General features: G+C 40.4%; 1 protein-coding gene across 1 annotated transcript in view; it reads left to right on the forward strand.

Moving 5' to 3' along the window:
- The window catches only part of DGKK (diacylglycerol kinase kappa), a 179,140-nt gene that overhangs the window by 37,671 nt on the left and 119,651 nt on the right, over positions 1-21,818 (forward strand). The window contains exons 2-3 of the mRNA XM_060087268.1: positions 20,811-20,921; positions 21,404-21,484. Of these exons, the coding sequence (XP_059943251.1) occupies positions 20,811-20,921; positions 21,404-21,484 (192 nt within the window). The remainder of the gene's footprint in view (positions 1-20,810; positions 20,922-21,403; positions 21,485-21,818) is intronic.

Here is a 21,818-nt window from a genome sequence, read left to right on the forward strand (position 1 = left end):
TGGCTTACACACTGAATTCTGCCTTCCTAAAATCACTTCACTGACACCTTTTCCTCTAATTAAGATTTTTCTTTTTGATTCGCCTATCCAGTCACTCCAGAACTACCTCCTTTCATCCAAATGTCCATATACCCACCCTAGTTTGAAGCCATCAATCCACATCTTCTCTTACCTCTGAACATGCTATTTGGAGGACATGTATATGTGGGTCTAAATTAGGAAATTGAGATAGACCAAAGGGCATGCCAAGGCACCCCCTGAGTCCTTGAATGAGTTGACATGTATATGTATTTTACACATTTTGTAAAGTACAAATTTTGGGGTCAGAGAGATTGTCTCCTTTCACACTTACTCAAGGCTCATGAGGTTTTCAGTTTGCATTTCCCTTGTTATTTTTCATCATGTAATTTGCTTCTTCTGGATAAAAATGGTTCAGCAAATCATGAGCCTGGAAAAGAGTCTTACCATGTCTCCAGGTGTGGAGGACCTGGAGAAATCAAAAAGTCCATCAGTTGGGAATACCAATGTGGAATTTCTGCCCGTCAGGAAAACCCCAGGGATTATAGGCAGACATGGAGAGCTAAGAAGAATGAGCATCTCCTTTCTCTGCATCAAGGGTAAAAGGAGGAGAAGAAACTTTTAAGAAAAGTAAGAACAGCCATTTGGAGGGGATAACTTAGGTATATAGTCATCTCACATAGCCATGGGCAAGTAGATGGATTTGTTGATGGTGAAGTCCAATCCAACCATCTTAAGCTTTTGAAAGGAACACAGATAAAATGTAAAGATACATTTGCCAGTGTTTGTTGCATAGCTGTGCATTTAGACTTCCCTTGAAAGCCCAAGGCACATGAATGGCAAGTAGAATAAGAAGGGATTGGAATTTTTACTTTAGGATAAGTACATGGCAGAAGCTGTTATGTGGGTAGTTGCAGATTTCTACATTCTGTCCATTGTAAAAGATCTAGTCAGTTGGTATGATAAAACCCTGATTTTAGTTATTTATGTGGGAAAATGGCCCTGTGGTATTTACCTTTATTTCATTTAACTAGTTCTAAGTTTTCAAGTTTATACCTCTAAAAGCAAATGATTTCTTCCTAGATAATTGGCCCTGAATTAAGAATACTATCAGTAGAATAAAATGCCACCAGGTAAATGTTGGTGCTTTAGACATGGCAGATTATAGCTGCTCTTGAAACTGCATTTCCCATAGTTGCAGTTAATGGAATACAACAGAAGAGGATGTTTTCAACTCAGTTATCCTTTTTGTCCTTCAAAAATTGCTTCACTGTTTTAACGTAAACACTAGAGATGATTAGATTTGAAATGTCTATGTGCTAAATTTAAAGAGATACAAACACTTGGGTTCACTAGTCCTAACTGTTCTAATCACCACTTGTTCTCACACTGGTTTCTCTTCCAGGCTTGAATAGAACATTCCTCTTAACTTGCCTTAAATATTCATACCTACCATCAGAAGCCCTTCTGATGTTCTAAGATTCTTTTTTTTTGAGAGAGGGGAGTTCAAAAGTCCCAGCATTATGAGTGTCTTTATGGGGACAGCAGGCACAGATTCTCCTCCAGACTTAAATTTGATTTTCTATTTATAGTCTTTGTTTCCTTTCTCAGCCATCCCTGTTCTGTTACTCATGGGAAGGAGAGAGTCTGTGCTTGCATGGAATAATCCACAAAACTCAAAATCACACTAATAGCTGGTACTAAAGACCCACTGGGCTTAGATTATTAGTAGGTAAATTATGCTCCCAATTCTGGCTCAAATACTGACTTCAAATCAATCCCCCAATACCCCATTGCAACCACATATATACTTACACTTGATAAGTCTTGTGGTCAAATTTAGGGGTCAAAAATATTGCCACCATATCCACAGAAGGAAAGAAGAAATATGTATTGAATTTCTACTTGGCACAAAGCACTTTCATGTATTCCCTTGATCCTTATTAAGAGTTGAGTGTCACTGTATGTGGTTTTGTAGGTAAAAATGCTGAGGTTTGTAAGTTAAATTACTTGCCCAAAGATACATACATAATAAGAGATGGAGCTGAGTTTCAAATCCAGGTTTATCTGATTCCAAAATCTACACTCCTTTTCACTGCACCAAATTGGGTTTTGGCAATTGTGCTTAGAAATATAAGGATCGGGCTTCCCTGGTGGCGCAGTGGTTGGGGGTCCGCCTGCTGATGCAGGGGACGCAGGTTCGTGCCCCAGTCCGGGAGGATCCCACATGCCACGGAGCGGCTGGGCCCGTGAGCCATGGCCGCTGAGCCTGCGCGTCCGGAGCCTGTGCTCCACAACGGGAGAGGCCACAGCAGTGAGAGGCCCGCGTACTGCAAAAAAAAAAAAATATATATATATATATATATATATATATATATATACATATATATATATATATATATATATATATATATATATAAGGATCTTCATGTGTTTCCTACAACAGCAACTGGCTTTTAGGAGCCAAGTGATAGGACATGGATCCCTGAACATTTGAGAACACCTTTTTTTCATTGTCCTCCCCAGGTGTGTTTTACTTCACTCAATTTCATTTTATAAACATTTATCAAGTACCTACTATGCATAGGTTGTGGCACTCTGGGCACTTTGCCTATCAGACATAACTCGGCTATGACATATTTTGTGATTTACCAAGAAAGCTTTATACTGAGGTTTGCCTTCCTGAGCTGCTCAGTTTTGAAATAATTTCTATTCCTGGGCCCAGGCCCTGTCCTTTGCTGCCATGTTTAATTTGGTAGGAGGTTACTTTATGGCAATAGACCTGGGCAACATTAGCAGTTTTGTTCTGTTATGTCTTTGTCTTCCCTTGATGAAGCAAGTGCCAAATTTTAGCATATTTATCTGCAGCTCTTAGTAAGGAGATGGCAGCTTGGGGAAGGGGCATGACTTGCTTACATAGCAGTTTACTGGAGCTGCCCAAACTGTATGCAATTCATAGTCCATTAATCCACTGTCTTCTCCTGGTGCCATATCGCTGCCCATACTGCACCCATGTACAAATATTTCTGTGAAAATTCACAAGTTGGATCATTCAGATCTCCTGTGCTTTTGCCAAATATCCACCCTCTCTCTCACCTCAAATCAATCCTCATTTTCCAGGAGAGAGAGGCTAGGTGTACAGTATAATGAATAGAAATGCTTGTAGGCTTTAGAATCAGACAGACCTGGGTTCAAAGTCAGCCTCCTTTGTAACTGTGTGTGACCTTGGAAAACTTTGTTGATCATTCTGAGCTTCAGTGTTTCATCTGTAATATGAGGCTAATAATACTTACCTTGCAGTATTGTGAGTATTAGCACTAATGGATACAACTTGCTTAGCAGGATACCTAACCATAGTGGATATTTCAGAAAAGGTGTGGATTTCAGACTTATGTCTGTGAGTACATTACTTGTTAATCATATTATGAGGGGCAAAAGGGGTTAGCTGTGTCTCCATATTTCTCTGTATCAATTTTGGTGTATGTATATTGCTATTAGTGAGACTGTTTAACACTGACTCTCCCCTGCCATCTCCTCTACTCCTCCCCTTTCTTAAGCAATACTAGTTTTTAGGCCTTGTTTCCAATGAAAAGACAGTCCCCTCCCCCTACAAGAGGACAATTTTGCCTACAGGTCTAGCTGTTCCCCATATCTCAGTTGACAATCCTTCTCTTCCCGTTTTAGTCAGCACTGCCTTCTCCCCAACAAACTTAAAATAGAGAGTTGCACACATTGGTTAGGGCACAGTCTCAGAGCCAACGAAATGGTGGTTGAGAGATGGTTCTAGGACGAGTGAGAGTCCTATGCATCACTGGTGGGGAAATGAACATCTTGTGTCATCTGTAAGTCTGTGAGTGTTTTCAGCCAGCCCCAGCCACCCCTCCATGCCCATCCTAGTCTTATTTCTTTTCTACTCCTCCTCTCTTCCCCCTTTCCAGGCCTGTCAGCTTGACTTAGAATACCGCTGATCTCTTTCTTCCTCTCTCTCTTTCCCTCTCTCTTAGTGCATTTGTACTTTCTGGTGGCCCCTTCTGGGTAAGCTATCAAGAGTTGAGCAGCACAAAATCCAGATGATAACAGTCAGCTTTGCTGGAAGCCTTGGCCAGTGGGTGTTAGAATTTGATTGCTGTAGTTAGTAGCCATTTAGGAGATGAGCAGTCTTAATCCCTTAAACATAGCCTGGCTAGAGAGGGTGGTGTTGTTCTACCACGTGTTTGCCTGCAGGGAGAAGTTAGAGAAGGATGCAGTTCTGAATGGTGTTTCAACAGGGAAATAAATGAAGGTCTGAAACTATGAAAAGCATAGCAGTAGGTCTTAGGGTAAAGTATCTGAACAAGACGTGGGAAATGGCCTCTGGGAAGGGAGGGGAACAGTAACAGCAGTGTTCTCAGTCTTTCCTAGTAAGATCCTTGTAGAATGCTTTTCTGCAGTAGATGCACTGCCAAGTTAATTTTTCATTATTGCTACTAAGAATCATCCAGGTCAGAGAAGAGCTTCCCTTAGGGCCCAGCATGGTACTACCATCATTAACCATGAGTATGCCTAAAAATGGCACACTTGACTATGCCTATACTTCGTTACCAACAGTGATGGCAGAGATTTATACTCCTGGATGGCAGAAAAAGGATGAGAAGGCAAAATTAGGCTTTGAAAATACAGACTACTAATTAAAATGATATCAAACAACACAGAAAACATAAAATATAGAGATACAGTGAAAAGAGCCTTGTGCCAGAGCCAGTTTACAACATGGTGACCTTGGGCAAGTCACTTCACTTCCCTGAGTCACAGTGTTCTTATCTGGAAAAGAGTCCTATATCTGATTCACTTTATTTTTTTCTTTCTTTTAACATCTTTATTGGAGCATAATTGCTTTACAGTGGTGTCTTAATTTCTGCTTTATAACAAAGTGAATCAGTTATACATATACATATATCCCCATATCTCCTCCCTCTTGCATATCCCTCCCACCCTGCATATCCCACCTCTCTAGGTGGTCACAACGCACCCAGCTGATCTCCCTGTGCTATGTGGCTGCTTGCCACTAGATATCTATTTTACATTTGGTAGTGTATATATGTCCATGCCACTCTCTCACTTCATCCCAGCTTGCACTTCCCCCTCCCTGTGTCCTCCAGTCCATTCTCTACCTCTGCAAATTTATTCCTGTCCTGCCCCTAGGTTCTTCAGAAGCATTTTTTTTTAGATTCCATATATATGTGTTCTCACACGGTATTTATTTTTCTCTTTCTGACTTACTTCACTCTGTATGACAGACTCTAGGTCCATCCACCTCATTACAAATAACTCAATTTCATTTCATTATATGGCTGAGTAATATTCCATTATATACATTTGCCACATCTTCTTTATCCATTCATCTGTCGATGGACACTTAGGTTGCTTCCATGTCCTGGCTATTGTAAATAGAGCTGCAATGAACATTGTGGTACATGTCTCTTTTTGAATTATGGTTTTCTCAGGGTATATGCCCAGTAGTGGGATTGCTGGGTCATATGGTGATTCTCTTTTTAGTTTTTTAAGGAACCTCCATACTGTTCTCCATGGTGGCTGTATCAATTTACATTCCCAGCAACAGTGCAAGAGGGTTGGTTCCCTTTTCTCCACACCTTCTCCAGCATTTATTGTTTGTAGATTTTTTGATGATGACCATTCTGACTGCTGTGAGGTGATACCTCATTGTAGTTTTGATTTGCATTTCTCTAATGATTAGTGCTGTTGAGCATCATTTCATGTGTTTGTTGGCAATCTGTATATCTTCTTTGGAGAAGTGTCTATTTAGGTCTTCAGCCCATTTTTGGATTGGGTTGTTTGTTTTTTTTGATATTGAACTGCATGAGCTGCTTATAAATTTTGGAGATTAATACTTTGTCAGTTGCTTCATTTGCAAATATTTTCTCCCATCCTGAGGGTTGTCTTTTCATCTTGTTTATGTTTTCCTTTGCTGTGAAAAAGCTTTTAAGTTTCATTAGGTCCCATTTGTTTATATTTGTTTTTATCTCCATTTCCCTAGGAGGTGGGTCCAAAAGGATCTTGCTGTGATTTATGTCATAGAGTGTTCTGCCTATGTTTTCCTCTAAGAGTTTTATAGTGTCTGCCCTTACATTTAGGTCTATAATCCATTTTGACTATGCTGTTTATTTTTGTATATGGTGTTAGAGAGTGTTCTCATTTCATTCTTTTCCATGTAGCTGTCCAGCCTTCCCAACACCACTTATTGAAGAGGCTGTCTTTTCTCCATTGTATATTCTTGCCTCCTTTATCAAAAATAAAATGACCATGTGTGCATGTGTTTATTCCTGGGCTTTCTATCCTGTTCCACAAATCTATATTTCTGTTTTTGTGCCAGTACCATACTGTCTTGATTACTGTCGCTTGGTACTATAGTCTGAGGTCAGGGAACCTGATTCTTCCAGCTCCGTTTTGCTTTCTCAAGATTGCATTGGCTTGTCGGGGTCTTTTCTGTTTCCATATAAGTGGTGAAATGTTTTCTTCTAGTTCTGTGAAAAATGCCATTGGTAGTTTGATAGGGATTGCACTGAATCTGTAGGTTGCTTTGGGTAGTATAGTCATTTTCACAATGTTGATTCTTCCAATCCAAGAATATGGTATAGGTCTCCATCTGTTTGTATCATCTTTAATTTCTTTCATGAGTGTCTTATAGTTTTCTGCATACAGGTCTTTTTTCTCCTTAGGTAGGTTTATTCCTAGATATTTTATTCTTTTTATTGTAATGGTAAATGGAGGTGTTTCCTTAATTCTCTTTCAGATTTTTTATCTTTAGTGTACAGTAATGCCAGAGATTTCTGTGCATTAATTTTGTATCCTACTACTTTACCAAATACATTGATTAGCTCTAGTAGTTTTCTGGTAGCATCTTTAGGATTCTCTATGTATAGTATCATGTCATCTGCAAACAGTGACAGCTTTAATTCTTCTTTTCCGATTTGTATTCCTTTTATTTCTTTTTCTTTTCTGATTGCTGTGGCCAAAACTTCCAAAACTATGTTGAATAATCGTGCTGAGAGTGCACAACCTTGTCTTGTTCCTGATATTAGAGGAAATGTTTTCAATTTTTCACCGTTGAGAATGATGTTGGCTGTGTGTTTGTCATATATGGCCTTTATCATGTTGAGCTAAGTTCCCTCTGTGCCTACTTTCTGGAGGGTTTTTATCATAAATGGGTGCTGAATTTTGTCAAAAGCTTCTTCTGCATCTATTGAGATGATCATATGATTTTCTCCTTCAATTTGTTAATATGGTGTATCACATTGATTGATTTGCATCTATTGAAGAATCCTTGCATTCCTGGGATAAGCCCCACTTGATCATGGTGTATTTTCCTTTTAATGTGTTGTTTGATTCTGTTTGCTAGCATTTGGTTGAGGATTTTTGCATCTATATTCATTGGTGATACTGGCCTGTAGTTTTCTTTTTTGGGACATCTTTTTCTGGTTTTGGTATCAGGGTAATGGTGGCCTCGTAGAATGAGTTTGGGAATGTTCCTCCCTCTGCTATATTTTGGAAGAGTTTGAGAAGGATAGGTGTTAGCTCTTCTCTAAATGTTTGATAGAATTTGCCTGTGAAGCCATCTGGTCCTGGGCTTTGTTTGTTGGAAGATTTTTAATCACAGTTTTAATTTCAGTGCTTGTGATTGGTCTGTTTATATTTTCTATTTCTTCCTGGTTCAGTCTCGAAGGTTCTGCTTTTCATAGAATCTGTGCATTTCTCCCAGATTGTCCATTTTATTGGCATAGAGTTGCCTCTCGTAATCTCTCATGATCCTTTGTATTTCTGCAGTGTCAGTTGTTACTTCTCCGTTTTCATTTCTATTGATTTGAGTCTTCTCCCTTTTTTTCTTGATGAGTCTGGCTAATGGTTTATCAATTTTGCTTTTCTCAGAGGACCAACTTTTAGTTTTATTGATATTTGCTATCATTTCCTTCATTTCTTTTTCAATTATTTCTGATCTGATCTTTATGATTTCTTTCCGTCTGCAAACTTAGGGGTTATTTTGTTCTTCTTTCTCTAATTGCTTTAGGTGTAAGGTTAGGTTTTTTATTTGAGATGTTTTTTGTTTCTTGAGGTAGGATTGTATTGCTATAACCTTCCCTCATAGAACTGCTTTTGCTGCATCCCATAGGTTTTGGGTCGTCGTGTTTTCATTGTCATTTGTTTCTAGGTATTTTTTGATTTCCTCTTTGAGTTCTTCAGTGATTTCTTGGTTATTAAGTAGTATATTGTTTAGCCTCCATGTGTTTGTATTTTTTTACAGATTTTTCCCTGTAACTGATATCTAATCTCATAGCATTGTGGTCAGAAAAGATACTTGGTATGATTTCAATTTTGTTAAATTTACCAAGGCTTAATTTGTGACCCAAGATATGATCTATGCTGGAGAATGTTCCATGAGCACTTGAGAAAAAAATAGTATTTTGTTGTTTTTGGATGGAATGGCCTCTTAATATCAATTAGGTCCATCTTGTTTAATGTATCATTTAAAGCTTGTGTTTCCTTATTTATTTTCACTTTGGATGATCTGTCCATTGGTGAAAGTGGGGTGTTAAATGTCTCTACTCTGATTGTGTTACTGTTGATTTCCCCTTTTATGGCTGTTAGTATTTGCCTTATGTATTGAGGTGCTCCTATTTGGGTGCATAAATATTTACAATTATTACATCTTCTTCTTGGATTGATCCCTTGATCATTATGTAGTTTCCTTCTTTGTCTCTTGTAATAGTCTTTATTTCAAAGTCTATCTGGTCTGATGTGAGAATTGCTACTCCAGCTTTCTTTTTTTTTTTCATTTTCATGGAATATCTTTTTCCATCCCCTAACTTTCAGTCTGTATCTATCCCTAGGTCTGAAGTGGGTCTCTTGTAGACAACATATATATGGGTCTTGTTTTTTTATCCATTAATCCAGTCTATTTCTTTTGGTGGGAGCATTTAATCCACTTACATTTAAGGTAATTATCAATATGTATGTTCCTATTCCCATTTTCTTAATTGTTTTGGGTTCGTTATTGTAGGTCTTTTCCTTCTCTTGTGTTTCCTGCCTAGAGAAGCTCCTTTAGCATTTGTTGTAAAGCTGGTTTGGTGGTGCTGAATTCTCTTAGGCTTGTCTGTTAAGGTTTTAATTTCTCCATCGAATCTGAATGAGATCCTTGCTGGGTAGAGTAATCTTGGTTGTAGGTTTTTCCTTTTCATCACTTTAAATATGTCTTGCCATTCCCTTCTGGCTTGTAGAGTTTCTGCTGAAAGATCAGCTGTTAACCTTATGGGGATTCCCTTGTATGTTATTTGTTGCTTTTCCCTTGCTGTTTTTAATATTTTTTTCTTTGTATTTAATTTTTACTAGTTTGATTAATATGTGTCTTGCATGTTTCTTCTTGGATTTATCCTGTATGTGACTCTCTGTGCTTACTGGACTTGATTGCTTGTTTCCTTTCCCATATTAGGGAAGTTTTCAACTATAATCTCTTCAAATATTTTCTCAGTCCCTTTCTTTTTCCCTTCGTATTCTGAGACCCCTATAATTCGAATGCTGCTGCATTTAATGTTGTCCCAGAGGTGTCTAAGACTGTCCTCAAGTCTTTTCATTCTTTTTTCTTTATTCTGCTCTGCATTAGTTATTTCCACTATTTTATCTTCCAGGTCACGTATCCATTTTTCTGCCTCAGTTATTTTGTCATTGATTTCTTCTAAAGAACTTTTAATTTCATTTATTGTGTTGTTCATCATTGTTTGTTTGCTATTTAGTTATTCTAGGTCCTTGTTAAACATTTCTTGTATTTTCTCCATTCTATTTCCAAGATTTTGGATCATCTTTATTATCATTACTCTGAATTCCTTTTCAGGTAGACTGCCTATTTCCTCTTCATTTTTTTGGTGTGGTAGGTTTTAACCTTGCTCCTTCATCTGCTGTGTGTTTCTCTGTCTTCTTATTTTGCTTAACTTACTCTGTTTGGGGTCTCCTTTTTGAAGGCTGCAGGTTCGTAGTTCCTGTTGTTTTTGGTGTCTTCCCCTAGTGGCTAAGGTTGGTTAAGTGGGTTGTGTAGGCTTCCTGGTGGAGGGGACTAGTGCCTGTGTTCTGGTGGATGAGTCTGAATCCTGTCTATCTGGTGGGCAGAACTGCATCTGGTGGTGTGTTTTGTGGTGTCTGTCACCTTAGTATAATTTTAGGCAGCCTCTCTGCTAATGGGTGGGCTTGTGTTCCTGTCTTGCTAGTTGTTTGGCATAGAATCTCCAGCACTGTAGCTTGCTTGTTGTTGAGTGGAGCTGGGTCTTAACGTTGCAATGGAGATCTCTGGGAAATCTTTCACCATTTGATATTACATTGATCTGGGAGGTCTGTGGTGGACCAATGTCCTGAACTTGGCTCTCCCACCTCAGTGGCACAGGCCTGACACTCGGCTGGAGCACCAAGACCCTGTTAGCCACATAGCTGCTCACTTTTCTAGTGCTGCTCCAGAATCACAACAGAGTTCATTTCCTGGGCCCTGGGCCCCCCACCAGACAGCTGTATTCACTTGCAAATGCCCAGACTGGTGGAACTTGTTTTCTGGCTATTGTTGAAGGCAATTGTTCCTGTGAAACCCCAGGGCCCAGCGGAATTAGATCCTTTGGTGTGGATGAGTGAGCAAGCCCAACCACGGCTTAGCAGCAACCCCTGGGGAAGGGAAAGGGTTTGGCCTCACTTTGTTATACAGCAGCAACCAACACAACAATGTTAAGCAATTATACTTCAATAAAGTTGTTAAAAAAAAACGAACTGAACCAAATACCTGTGATTCACACCATCAGTCTCCCCCCGCCATTCTGCCTCCTTCCGTCAACTGACATGGGATAGGGTATATCTTGCAATAAGACCAGTGGTTTAAACCTTACTTTTTTTCTTTCAGTGAAGGAATAACTGGTCTTCCATGTCCTGTAAAATCCAAGAGAGATTTTAGCTCTGCCATTTATTAACCTATTAAGGGAAGTTACCTAATCTCTCTAAGCCTTAGTTTCTCAATCTATAAAGTGAAGGTTGTTATGGCACCTACTTTTTAGAATTGTTATTGGGCTCAAATGAGATACCCCATGTAACATGATTTAACACAGTGCTTCCCACATAGTGAAGACTCACCAACTCTTAGTAATTCATATTACTACTACTATTACTACTGCTACTACTACTCAAGAAAGTTTATCCCTGGTGGCCTCCTTTTATCAACTGGCACAGCTTTTCAACTTTGTCACCTGGCCAGTGATTTCTCTATAACCAAGGCCCACAACATAGTTTCTTCCTTGACAGATTAGTGTCTCCTGCAATCACAGCTCTTTCCTCCATTTTCCCTCCAGGTTTTGTGGGCTGTCAAATTACCATACCTCATACCCTCTTGCCTCCACTTGAGGCAATTTTGTTCAGCCAGGGACAGTCCTCTGCTCAGAGGCAGCAAGGTTATCCACAGCTTTAGGCATTAGGTGGAGCCTCACATGGGTCTGTCCCTCACCCTGCCCCCAAGCCCTTCCTACCCCTGAGGTGTCCTTACCTGAGACCTTGCTCCTGCTCTCACCTACCACTGATGGGGCAAAGTGGGCAAGCACACACACACACTGCATGCACACAGGTTGCCCATTCCCCCCAACACAACTACTAGTGAATTACTGAATTTCATCTTCCCTAGACTACTATTGCTGCAAGAAGCAAGCAAACCAACTGGTTCTAGCATCAGTTTCTGTCTTCCAACTTCATGATTCTTGTCAACACCAGTTCATAAGGCTGAGAAAAAAATTAAAATGAAAAGTCACACATCCCCTCTTTATTATCTAACCACTTCATCCCCAGAGGACCTGTTAGTGAATGTAGTTTTAGATCCTGTGTGCATCTTCAGATGGCTATCTGCATGAGGCCAGTTTGGCAATAAGGCAATGTCCCCAACTCCCTAAGAACATGTGGTTAGGTGATATGGGCTCACCACGCCTACTTTATTAGAGGCACTTGAAGCCATGATTGGAAAGAGGTATTTCTAAAGACCAAAACACAGGAAACACCAATTGAGTCTTCATTGCTTTGCTCTTTGAGTGAGTTGTAGCCAAATGAACTACATATTTGCATACTTGCAAGGTTCATTTTGGCCTTAGGTTGCAAACATTTAAAAATACCTCTAAAGGCTGAAGTTCCCAGGTTTAGGAGCTCCTAGACATGGTCCAGCATATTGTCACAAAGTATCAAAATATGCAAAATATGGGATTATGACATTTCAGGCATCTCTCCAAAAAACTGAGTTTTTTTCCTCCCCTTTGTGAAATCGTTTGTAGTACATGGTCTCCCTCAGCTAAACAAGTGGGAAATCTGCAGACAATACTGGCCATGGCTTTTCCTCCTAGGTGAAATTGTGACCCCTTGGTGAAGAAATAAGTGGACTGAAGCAATCCTCAGGTTGGACCTGACACCCAAGCTAGATCATTATGACCATCATCCTGTAGATACTTAGGATTTGGAGGGGAGAGGCAGTAGAGTCAAACAGACCTGGCTTTAAACCCCAGCTCTGCCACTCACTGTGACTTAGAACTAATCACTTAACTTCTCTAATCCTCAACTTCTCCACCTCCCCAACAGGAGTGTTTCTGTGGGCATTAAATGAGATAATGCATGTAAAGCAAGAGCAAATAGCAGACATTTGTCAGCCAGGAACAACTCTCTTCCTCTGGAGTGGGATAATTGAAGAGAAACTAGAGAAGATACTGCCTTGGCTGCTTCTATGAGGACATTGCCAGAGTCTGAATAGGAACCACTGGTCTCACAGAAGGTGGTTAGGATAAAGAAGGCATGTGGCTTGATGGTGGGACCCAAGGGCTAGAAGCAATGGGGGGAGTGTCTCTGAGAGAAGAAACATCCACAGGATGTTAAAAGAACCTATCCATCTCTGGCTGCTGATGGTCAGGTGAAAGGATGGGGAAGAAAGCAGTTGGAAGCAGGCATGTTTTGTCATTCCTTGTAATTCAGTGACACTAGATATGATAGTTGTTGTCCTGGCCTCTGTGACCTTGGTTAACTTGGAGACCAGTGTCCAAAATTCCCTGATATCTTTCCTTTAGGGACTCTGTGTGACCACAGAACTTCCTTTTCTAGGCAGCAGCAACTACAGCTGTAGCAACAGGGGTCTTCTGCTAAGCTTCTACTTATACCACTCCTTTAACTGGATTTCCTGCTTCTGAGATTTTGGTTCTCCCAAGGCTCAAAAATAATCCTCCTCCCGCTAGTCGACACCTTTCATCTTCCCTGAATTTGCAGAGCAAAACCAACCTTTTGCAGGAAGCCTTCCCATAAGCCACTCTTCTCAAACTTTCAAAGCTCTGACCCAGTCTGTCCTCTTGATCCCAGTCTTGGAGTCAAGCCATGTTCCTGCTGGTATCCTCGCACCCTTTTCCATGCTTTTCCTCTGAAGCCCCTCAAAACTATACACCTGTTCCAGGAGGTGCTGCCAATATAGAGCAAACTCAATGGCTGTGGTTATAGGGCCCCTCCACTCACATGAAGGAGGTCAGAGAGGATTCCCCACACAACTGAAATAGAGTGGCCAGAAGCCCAGTCCTGGTTCTGTCACAAATTTGCTGTTTGACTTGAAGTGTAGCCCCTCTGGGGCCCTATTTTCATCATCTTTAACAGGGTGGGGAGGGAGATTACTCATTGCTAAGGTCAGGTTAGCTCTGAAAGTTAAAAAGCTGTTTTGTGGCAAGAGGACAGACTTTGAACTACATAGACCAAAGCTTGTATCCCCACCCAGAGCCAAGTTCCTTATAGTCTCTCCTAGCAGTGAAATGGCTTGTTCAAAGCTGCACAGTTCAAACCTGCGTGTAGGTCTGGAACGACTCAGCCAAGCTCTTCCCACTTTGTGGCTGGTGCTAGTCCCAGGGGAGTTACCAAGAGCCAGGTTACTGCTTTCTGCACTTTGTCAGCCTGGGTCCAAATTGCTCATCTCCTCCCCAATCCGCAAGCAATTAATGGTCCTTACCATTCCTAGGAAACTCCAATAACAGAAAAAGAAAAACAAGAGAGAGATTTGAGAAGACGTATGTTTTTAGGCTTTATAGTCCCAGTGGACTAGTTTTAAAGTGACCAGCCCTTGATATTTATCTTATCAATGTACTCACACCAATGCAAAATGGCATGTATATACAAAGAGTCACTGCAGTATTGTTTGTAATAGAATAAGATTTTAAGCCATTGTCCATCAATAGGGAACTGTTTAAATAAATCATATTATATCCATACAGCAGAATGTTATGCAACTGTAAAAAGAAATGAGGCAGCTCAGTATGTACAGATATTGAAAGGGCTCCATGATATATTAAGTGTAGAAAGCAAGAGACAAAACATCATGCATAGAATGTTATGATTTACGTGAAGAAAGAATATATGTGTATATATGTGTATAAAATATCTTTGGAATGATATGGAAGAACTGGTTAAAGTTTTTACATATTCAGAGAAAAATGTAACATCATTTTCAACTGTCTTTTATTTCACTCAGAGAGAACAGGGATGTGGTTGAAGCTCTATAGTTCTTCCTTAGCACAGAAAGCAGGGAGGGATTTGCAGCTATAGCCCTTGCAGACATGAGCAGCAGGAAGACCTAGCACCTGAGTGCTAGGGTGACAAAAGGTCTCAGTTTGCCCATGACTCTTCTGGTTTTAGCACAGAAAGTCCTGGGAAAACTGGGACAGTTGGTCACCCTATTCCTCATTCTTCTGCTTCAGCCTTTAGCCAGCCCGGCTTGCTAGTGCCAGAGAGGGGAGTTCCCAGTAGTGAGATTAATGGAGTGCTTGCCTCCACAATCCACAAGGGACTCACACTTATAGAATGGCTAGCAGGCACATGCTCTGCAAGGTATTCTCATCTAACAGACAAGGAAATTGAGGCTCAGAGAGGTTAAGTGATTTACCCAAGGTCACACAGCTAGTAAGTGCTGGAGTCAGTCTGTCTGACTCCAGCTATGTCAACAGGATCCTGGGGAATGTAAAGCTTTCAGGAAAGCAGAGGGCCTGGCCTTTCTTAAAGCCTAAAGCACCCATAGTTGCATTTTAACCAAATCAAACATTGTTTCTCTAAATCAACTTTGGCAGTCCTGTGTTAGGAAATGGCTTTCTTCCCATCACCCCAGCCCCCAAAGCAAAGAGAATACATGTTCCAGGTTTTGGACTCCAGGTTTTGGAGCCATAGACAGAAAGCTGGCTTCTCTAGCTATGCTCATAGTGGAAGTCTGGTTTTCACTGGAGGAATGATAACCTACTCATCCCAACTTGATCCAGCCTCCCTCCCAAGAGCCGCATGAGAAAGTAAAACAGCAGAGCAGCCAGCTAATAACAGGTAGTGGTGTATGTTATGATGCTTGTTTACTTTTTGATTGGGTGGGAGTGGAATTCAATTTGGCTATGTAATAGGGGCTTCTTTTGCTAGGAAAGGGTAAGAGAATCCTCCAAAGCCTCATACATCAAAAACTCACCGAGCCACAGAAAAACAGACCTAGCAGATAGTAGAAGCTTTGGGGGATTTCAGAGGAGCACAGGAAAAGGTCATAGAAGCAGCTGTACTTGCCCTTTCCCAATTAAGCAGCAGGCAGGTGTTAATTATATATAGGCAATTGGACTGCTTTATAGACCCTGTTGAGATATTTTATAGAATATATTTTATAAATATGGAGCAAGGGAAATGCTTACCATCACTGTTGGCAATTAATTTGTACATGCTGAGTTGCAGAGCATTGGGGAGAGAGATCACTGGTACCAGAGTGAAGGAGTTTCTGGGAATGATGAATTGGGGGATTGGCTTATTAAAAATGATGCAAAAAGAAACTGCTTTCTCTGCAAGGGCTGCCACAGGTTAGGCAAAGACATTTTGTGTGAACGCTGTACTCAAGACCTGAATTAACTATGCCTCGATAAATCCCATGCTCTTGGATTTGAATGAAGTCAATTGATGACTGTGGAGATTGAATTCAGCACCACGCTCACTCCCACTACTAAACTTCCAGCCTTGAGAGTTTTAGAGCCGTCAGTGCTATTTGGATTTTAACATCAGATAGAACTGCCTGCAATATGTTCTGGTTTAAGAAGCATTAGGTGGGTCACATGGCATTTCAGTATGTACAAGGATCCAATGACCCTTCCTAACTTCTTCCTATCTGCAGCATCACAAATATTGCTACAGGAATGTGACAACTTGGACCAAGAGGGTTACAGGTGTGCCTCATTTTATGAACTAGCTGTGTGCCTGTAAACTTGGCCACCAAAAATCAATTCCTATATAGAATCCTGTTCTTCATTGCCTTCCATAATAACACTGGAGATGCATTCTTCTGACAAATATTGTAGCCCCAAGATGCTGCAAAATCTCAAAAATGTCAAACATTGACAATCTTACTTAAGAGGAAAAATGTCAAATATCTTGATAACGTCTTAGAAATAAAAATATAAGCCACTGGGACTTCCCTGGTGGAGCAGTAGTTAAGAATCCACCTGTCAATACAGGGGACACAGGTTCAAGCCCTGGTCTGGGAAGATCCCACGTGCCATGGAGTAACTAAGCCCGTGCACCACAACTACTGAGCCTGAGCTCTAGAGCCCGTGAGCCACAACTGCTGAGCCCGTGCTCCGCAACAAGAGAAGCCACCCCATGAGTAGCCCGCAACGAAAAGTAGCCCCCACTCGCCACAACTAGAGAAAGCCCACGTGCAGCAACGAAGACCCAAAGCAGCCAGAAAAAAATATATATATATATATATGTATATATGTATATATATATATATATATATATATATATATATATATATATATATATGCCACTTAAAGAAACCGGAGTTCAGGGTGTCTTTCATAGGACAGAACTGAGTTAGATGCCTTTCACTACCTACTTCAGAGGGGTGCTGGGAAGATTCAATAACAAAAGTAAAAGCACTTTATCCATTCCAAAGTACTGTATACATGTGAATTCTCCTTACTCTTCTAGTTATTCTTGGACAGTCACTTTAAAGAAACAGGAGAACTACTGATCTAGAAATTGGAAGTAACACTCCACATGGTTGTGGCAAGGGGTCAATGAAATGATGTTATCTGCAAGAAACCAGGAACTGGAAAGCACTGTGAAAATCTTGTCACAGGCTAGGCAAGGGCTCTTCTACTAATGCCTCACTTTACAGGATGTATTTGTTTGTTTGTTTGTCTCTTCCAATTTTTGTCTCATGTCCTTGTTAAGCTTAGTGACCCTAGGCAGGTAAAGGTTCATTTGCATGCATATTTTCTTGACTTGAGGTAATACATTGATTGAGTGATTTTTAGCTTCTGCTTGTTTAAACTGGCTTCCAGGGGATGATTGTTGGGTTTTTAAGTAAACCATGGTTTATTTAGAAACATCTCCCAAAGGGGGACAGAGTTTAAAGGGAAAGAAACTACAGGAACTTTACCTTCTCCCAACCCAGGTTTGGATATTTGTAGAAGTTCAGAGTTAACAATATAGAGCCTGTGTTTAGAACTTAAGAAACTCTTATATGGTCTTCTAACCTTTCTCCCTCCAATACATAAATAAAGTTATCTGCTACCAACTTGGTAATATATATCTCATATGTACAGGCTCCTCGCACACAAACTCTGAACTCATACACTGCAACCTCTTCTATCGCCAGGAATACCTACCACTCACTCACTTTGTCATCTTGAGAAATTCACAGTAGTTATAGTTCAGAAATTGAAAATTGGTTGCCTATGGGCAGATTTTGGCCTCATCCATGTTTTGTTTGGCCCTCACAAGTTTTTTTGTTGTTTTAATTTAATTAGTAGCTAGTCTTTCCATATTCCAAAACTTCACACAAATTTTCACCTGGATTGCCAACTTGTCTTGAAAAATGGAATGAACAGGTAACACCAGTCAGCATTCAATCTCAATCACCTAGAACTTAGCAGCATCTGGGCTTGGGCTCCCCAGTTCCCCTACTAGGTTGTTGACTCTTCTGTTACCAGCTAGCCTTCTATGGGCATTGAGTAGACAGCACTGCACTTAAAGCTAGTGCATTCAAAGCAACCAGTTTAATATCATGGAAAGGAGAGGAGATAATTGTGATTTGACTGGTGAACACAATGGCAGGATGTGTGAGTGGATAGCCACTATCTTAATGGAACCTCTCATTTGAACCAGAAGGTAAACATTTAGCACAATGAACATGAAGCTCCCAGGGCTTTTTCAAATGGTTCTCTGAGCTCACATAACTTCGTGTTTTTCTACATGGATTATCAGTCCCTCCCTCTCCACTCCCACTGTCCATATCTCCATATCTTTGCGACAGGGAATATGCCTGTAACTTCTTTAGCTGCCCTGAAGGGCCTAGCAAAAGGTAGAGTCAATAGTAGAAGCTCAGAAAATACAAATGAAGCACTCTATCCAATTATAGATGCACCATGAAGTCTTTGTTTTCTTGACTGTGACAAATGCTGAGTTCATGGAATGAGAACTGAAGGTTCTGATGACTTGCTGTGTCCTCAGATTCATGGATTAATTAACTAATTAATTAACTGGTTTGCTGTGTCTTTAGATGGATAACAGGATGTTATTTATTAGCAGGGCACAAGTAAGGGAAGAAAAGGGAACATTTCTTAAGTACCAGGGAGGGGAATTAAATAGTACTCATTACTACGGGTTGATATCAGGAAGGAAGTAGCTGGGGAGAAGAGGCTGAATTCTACTTACTTTAGTATGTCCAATCAACAGGGTATGGGAATTTTCTGAAGGAACCAGAAGGCCCAGGGTTGTGGGAATCTTCTGGAGAAAGAAATCCCCCTCCTTGTTTCATCATTGCCACCTCACCCCATCATCCTACCCCTGAAAGCAACAGGAGGAGAAGAGAGCTAGGCATGGCAGCAAGGGTAAGAAAAAATAGTTGAAGTTAAGGGAGGTTTTAAACTAAAAATAGAAGGAAGGGTAATATATTCAGCCAAAAACTGTAAATGGGCTATTACAAGGGATACTATACATGATAAAATAAGAACAATGGAAGCATTTAGTAATTGACAAAGTAGAATAACTTGGGAAAGGGGCAGAATGGGTGTGGCTTCAGTTGTACAAAGTTGGAGCACTTAAAATTTTGAACTTAAGTCTTTAGCAGAAAGGGGTAAATATGACTGCCTAGGTCTCATGAAGACTTAGTGTAGAAGAATATATGGCATAAAGGTGAGAAAGTTGGATAGAGAAAACCAAACACCATTATTGAGAGTGTATTCCATAGGCTATCTGACCAGAGAAAGGAAAGAGTGATGTAATCACAGTGTCTACACAAGAGTTGTTTTCTCATTGATGACTCAATTTCAACAATTTAAATGTAATTTCTCAGTCTCCATGCCACCTTCAACCTTCCCACACGATCTTATTGATTTCTTGTCTTGGCTCCTTGGCACCATTCTTTTGTAAACATATTGAGGGTGGTACAATAATCTTGAAACTCCCATAAGTTATCAAGACAATTCATGTAAACTTTGAATGCTATGAACTACGTTTCAATTGACATACAGAGGTTCTGTCCATTAGTACTAACTTACTGATTAAATAATTGAACAGGTAGTGTAATAGATGTGTGTATATTTGGGAGAATGGGAGTAACAAAAGATTGTTCAGACACGGTCCCAAACTTAAATACCTGCTGGAGTCGGGTGTCCCATCTGAAGGGAGCAGCTGCTACTCTGTTCCAGCAGATTGTTGCCATGTGAGAAAATAGGTCCACTGTTACCAGCTGTTCTGATTTTAAAAAAAAGGAAACTTGGATTTTTATTTGAAATTTTCTGCCTTTTAAATATTATGAACTAATTAAAAACTGAAAAACATCAGATGGGCCAAATAAAACACTTCCACAACCACCAAATGGTGAATTCTAATTTAGATGTTGGATGGAATCCATGGTAGAGCTTTGATCCGATGACTTAACGTCTGTCTCTTCGTCCATTCAGCATGGGCTTGGTTCCAGCTTGGTGGGTGTGAGTACTTCTCCCAAATGGTAGTCTTGCATATTGATTTGTATTCTATAAATGTAACTGAGAACCTCCCCAATTGTAACAGTGGTAAGTACACTCTATGCTTGGTTAGAATCAGTCTATCTGACAAGTAACTGAAAAATCAGTTGGTCAGACTATGAGATATGTAAAGAAACTAATCAAATGGTAGTTCCTTTTTGGTGCCCTTTTTGCTCTCACCAGATCATGAATCCCTTGAAGGCCATGGTAAAGGCTTGGGATTTGGTTCTAAAAGTGTTAGGAAGCCATTGGAGGTTTGTGAGCAGGGAAGGAATGTGATCCAACTTAACATTCTAAAAGGAACACTCTAAAAGAGCAGAGAGGAAGGCCCTGTCCAGGCCTACAATCTGGAGACTTCCAGAAAATCTGCCTTTACTGAATTCCGCCTCTTTCCTGACCATTTGTTCTTCCCTAGGAATGTAGTTCTTATATTTATGTGTTCCATCCCTCCTCCCCACCTCCCACCACCAATGGAGATGTTCTCCATGGTTCTTGGGCCATGTATCCTTAGAAACTTAGAGCCTATATCATCCTGAATGTGTTATCCAAGGGTAACCAATACCCTTTCTGATTGAACTAACTTCCTTGTGTTCTTGCCTGGCCCTTGGGCCATTCCTCAGATATGTGACGGAGATAGAGCTTTCCAGATATCTGATCTTCTCAAATGAGAGGACAAGTGATATGGTCTTGCAAATTGATCTAATTACTCAACACTATGCTGCTATCTTTCAGAAAATATTGAAGGAAGGACCTCTGCTGAAGAACTGTAACTCCTTCAAGAGGTGGAAACTCAGATATTTTCTGGTTCGAGGACAAAGGCTCTGCTTTGCACACCATCCTGCGGTAAGAGAATATATATATACATATATATACATATATTCTTGTCAATAGGGTTAGTGGGTGGGTACCAGGAAATGTTTTGTGGGGAGATGGGCCAACATATTGGCAAGCATTAAGGTGGCTAACCCTTACCTGCTCCACTAGGCCCCTAGATAGACCATATCCCATTATCTTCTCCAGCGTAAACCTTTAGTTTTGAAAAATTCTGAACTACCTAAGCCTTCCTATAAATCCACATAAAAGTTTTGGGAAGAGTTGTGTTTTTGGTTTGGTTTGTTTTTTTGTTTGTCCCATGATATATCAATAAAAAACCATGTTGCTAAATAAATCTCAGCTCAAGCCAAAGAAATAATGGGATCATGACTGCCAAAAATGCCTAATAGTGTGCCTGTGTGTGTGTGTGTGTGTGTGTGTTCACCTTATAGTGTCTCTTTGCCTTATTAACCAGACGGTTCCTTTTCCCTCTCCCTCTTATACCTTTCCAGTTTGCACGCTTTGAAACAATTGATCTGTCTCAAGTCGCCTTGGCAGAAAGCAGCTGTAGAAACCTTTGCCACAGTTTTTGCGTAAGTAAGATTAGGAATGACTGAATGGGCAGGGGTGGGAGCTAGCTGGGAGGAGGGGTTGCCATAACCACCTGTTGCCTCTTTAGAGTTCAGATTTCCCAAGTTTCCTTTGATCCCAAAGTGCATATGGAAATCCACTTAAAGTAGCTTTGCAAATGAATGCTAAAGATTATTCATGTGAATATTTTCTACCATCCCAATGATGGGAAAAAAAGTGATGGCCCTGTTCCCTATTACCAGCCTGATATAAAGCTGAGCTGATTTTGGAGCGGGAGGAGTGACTATTACAAAAATCAATCCTCCTGGTGAAGATAATTTAAATGAGTGTCATTGG

The sequence above is a fragment of the Mesoplodon densirostris genome, chromosome X (genome assembly GCF_025265405.1).
Source record: "Mesoplodon densirostris isolate mMesDen1 chromosome X, mMesDen1 primary haplotype, whole genome shotgun sequence".
In the NCBI taxonomy this organism is placed as follows: Eukaryota; Metazoa; Chordata; class Mammalia; order Artiodactyla; family Ziphiidae; genus Mesoplodon; species Mesoplodon densirostris.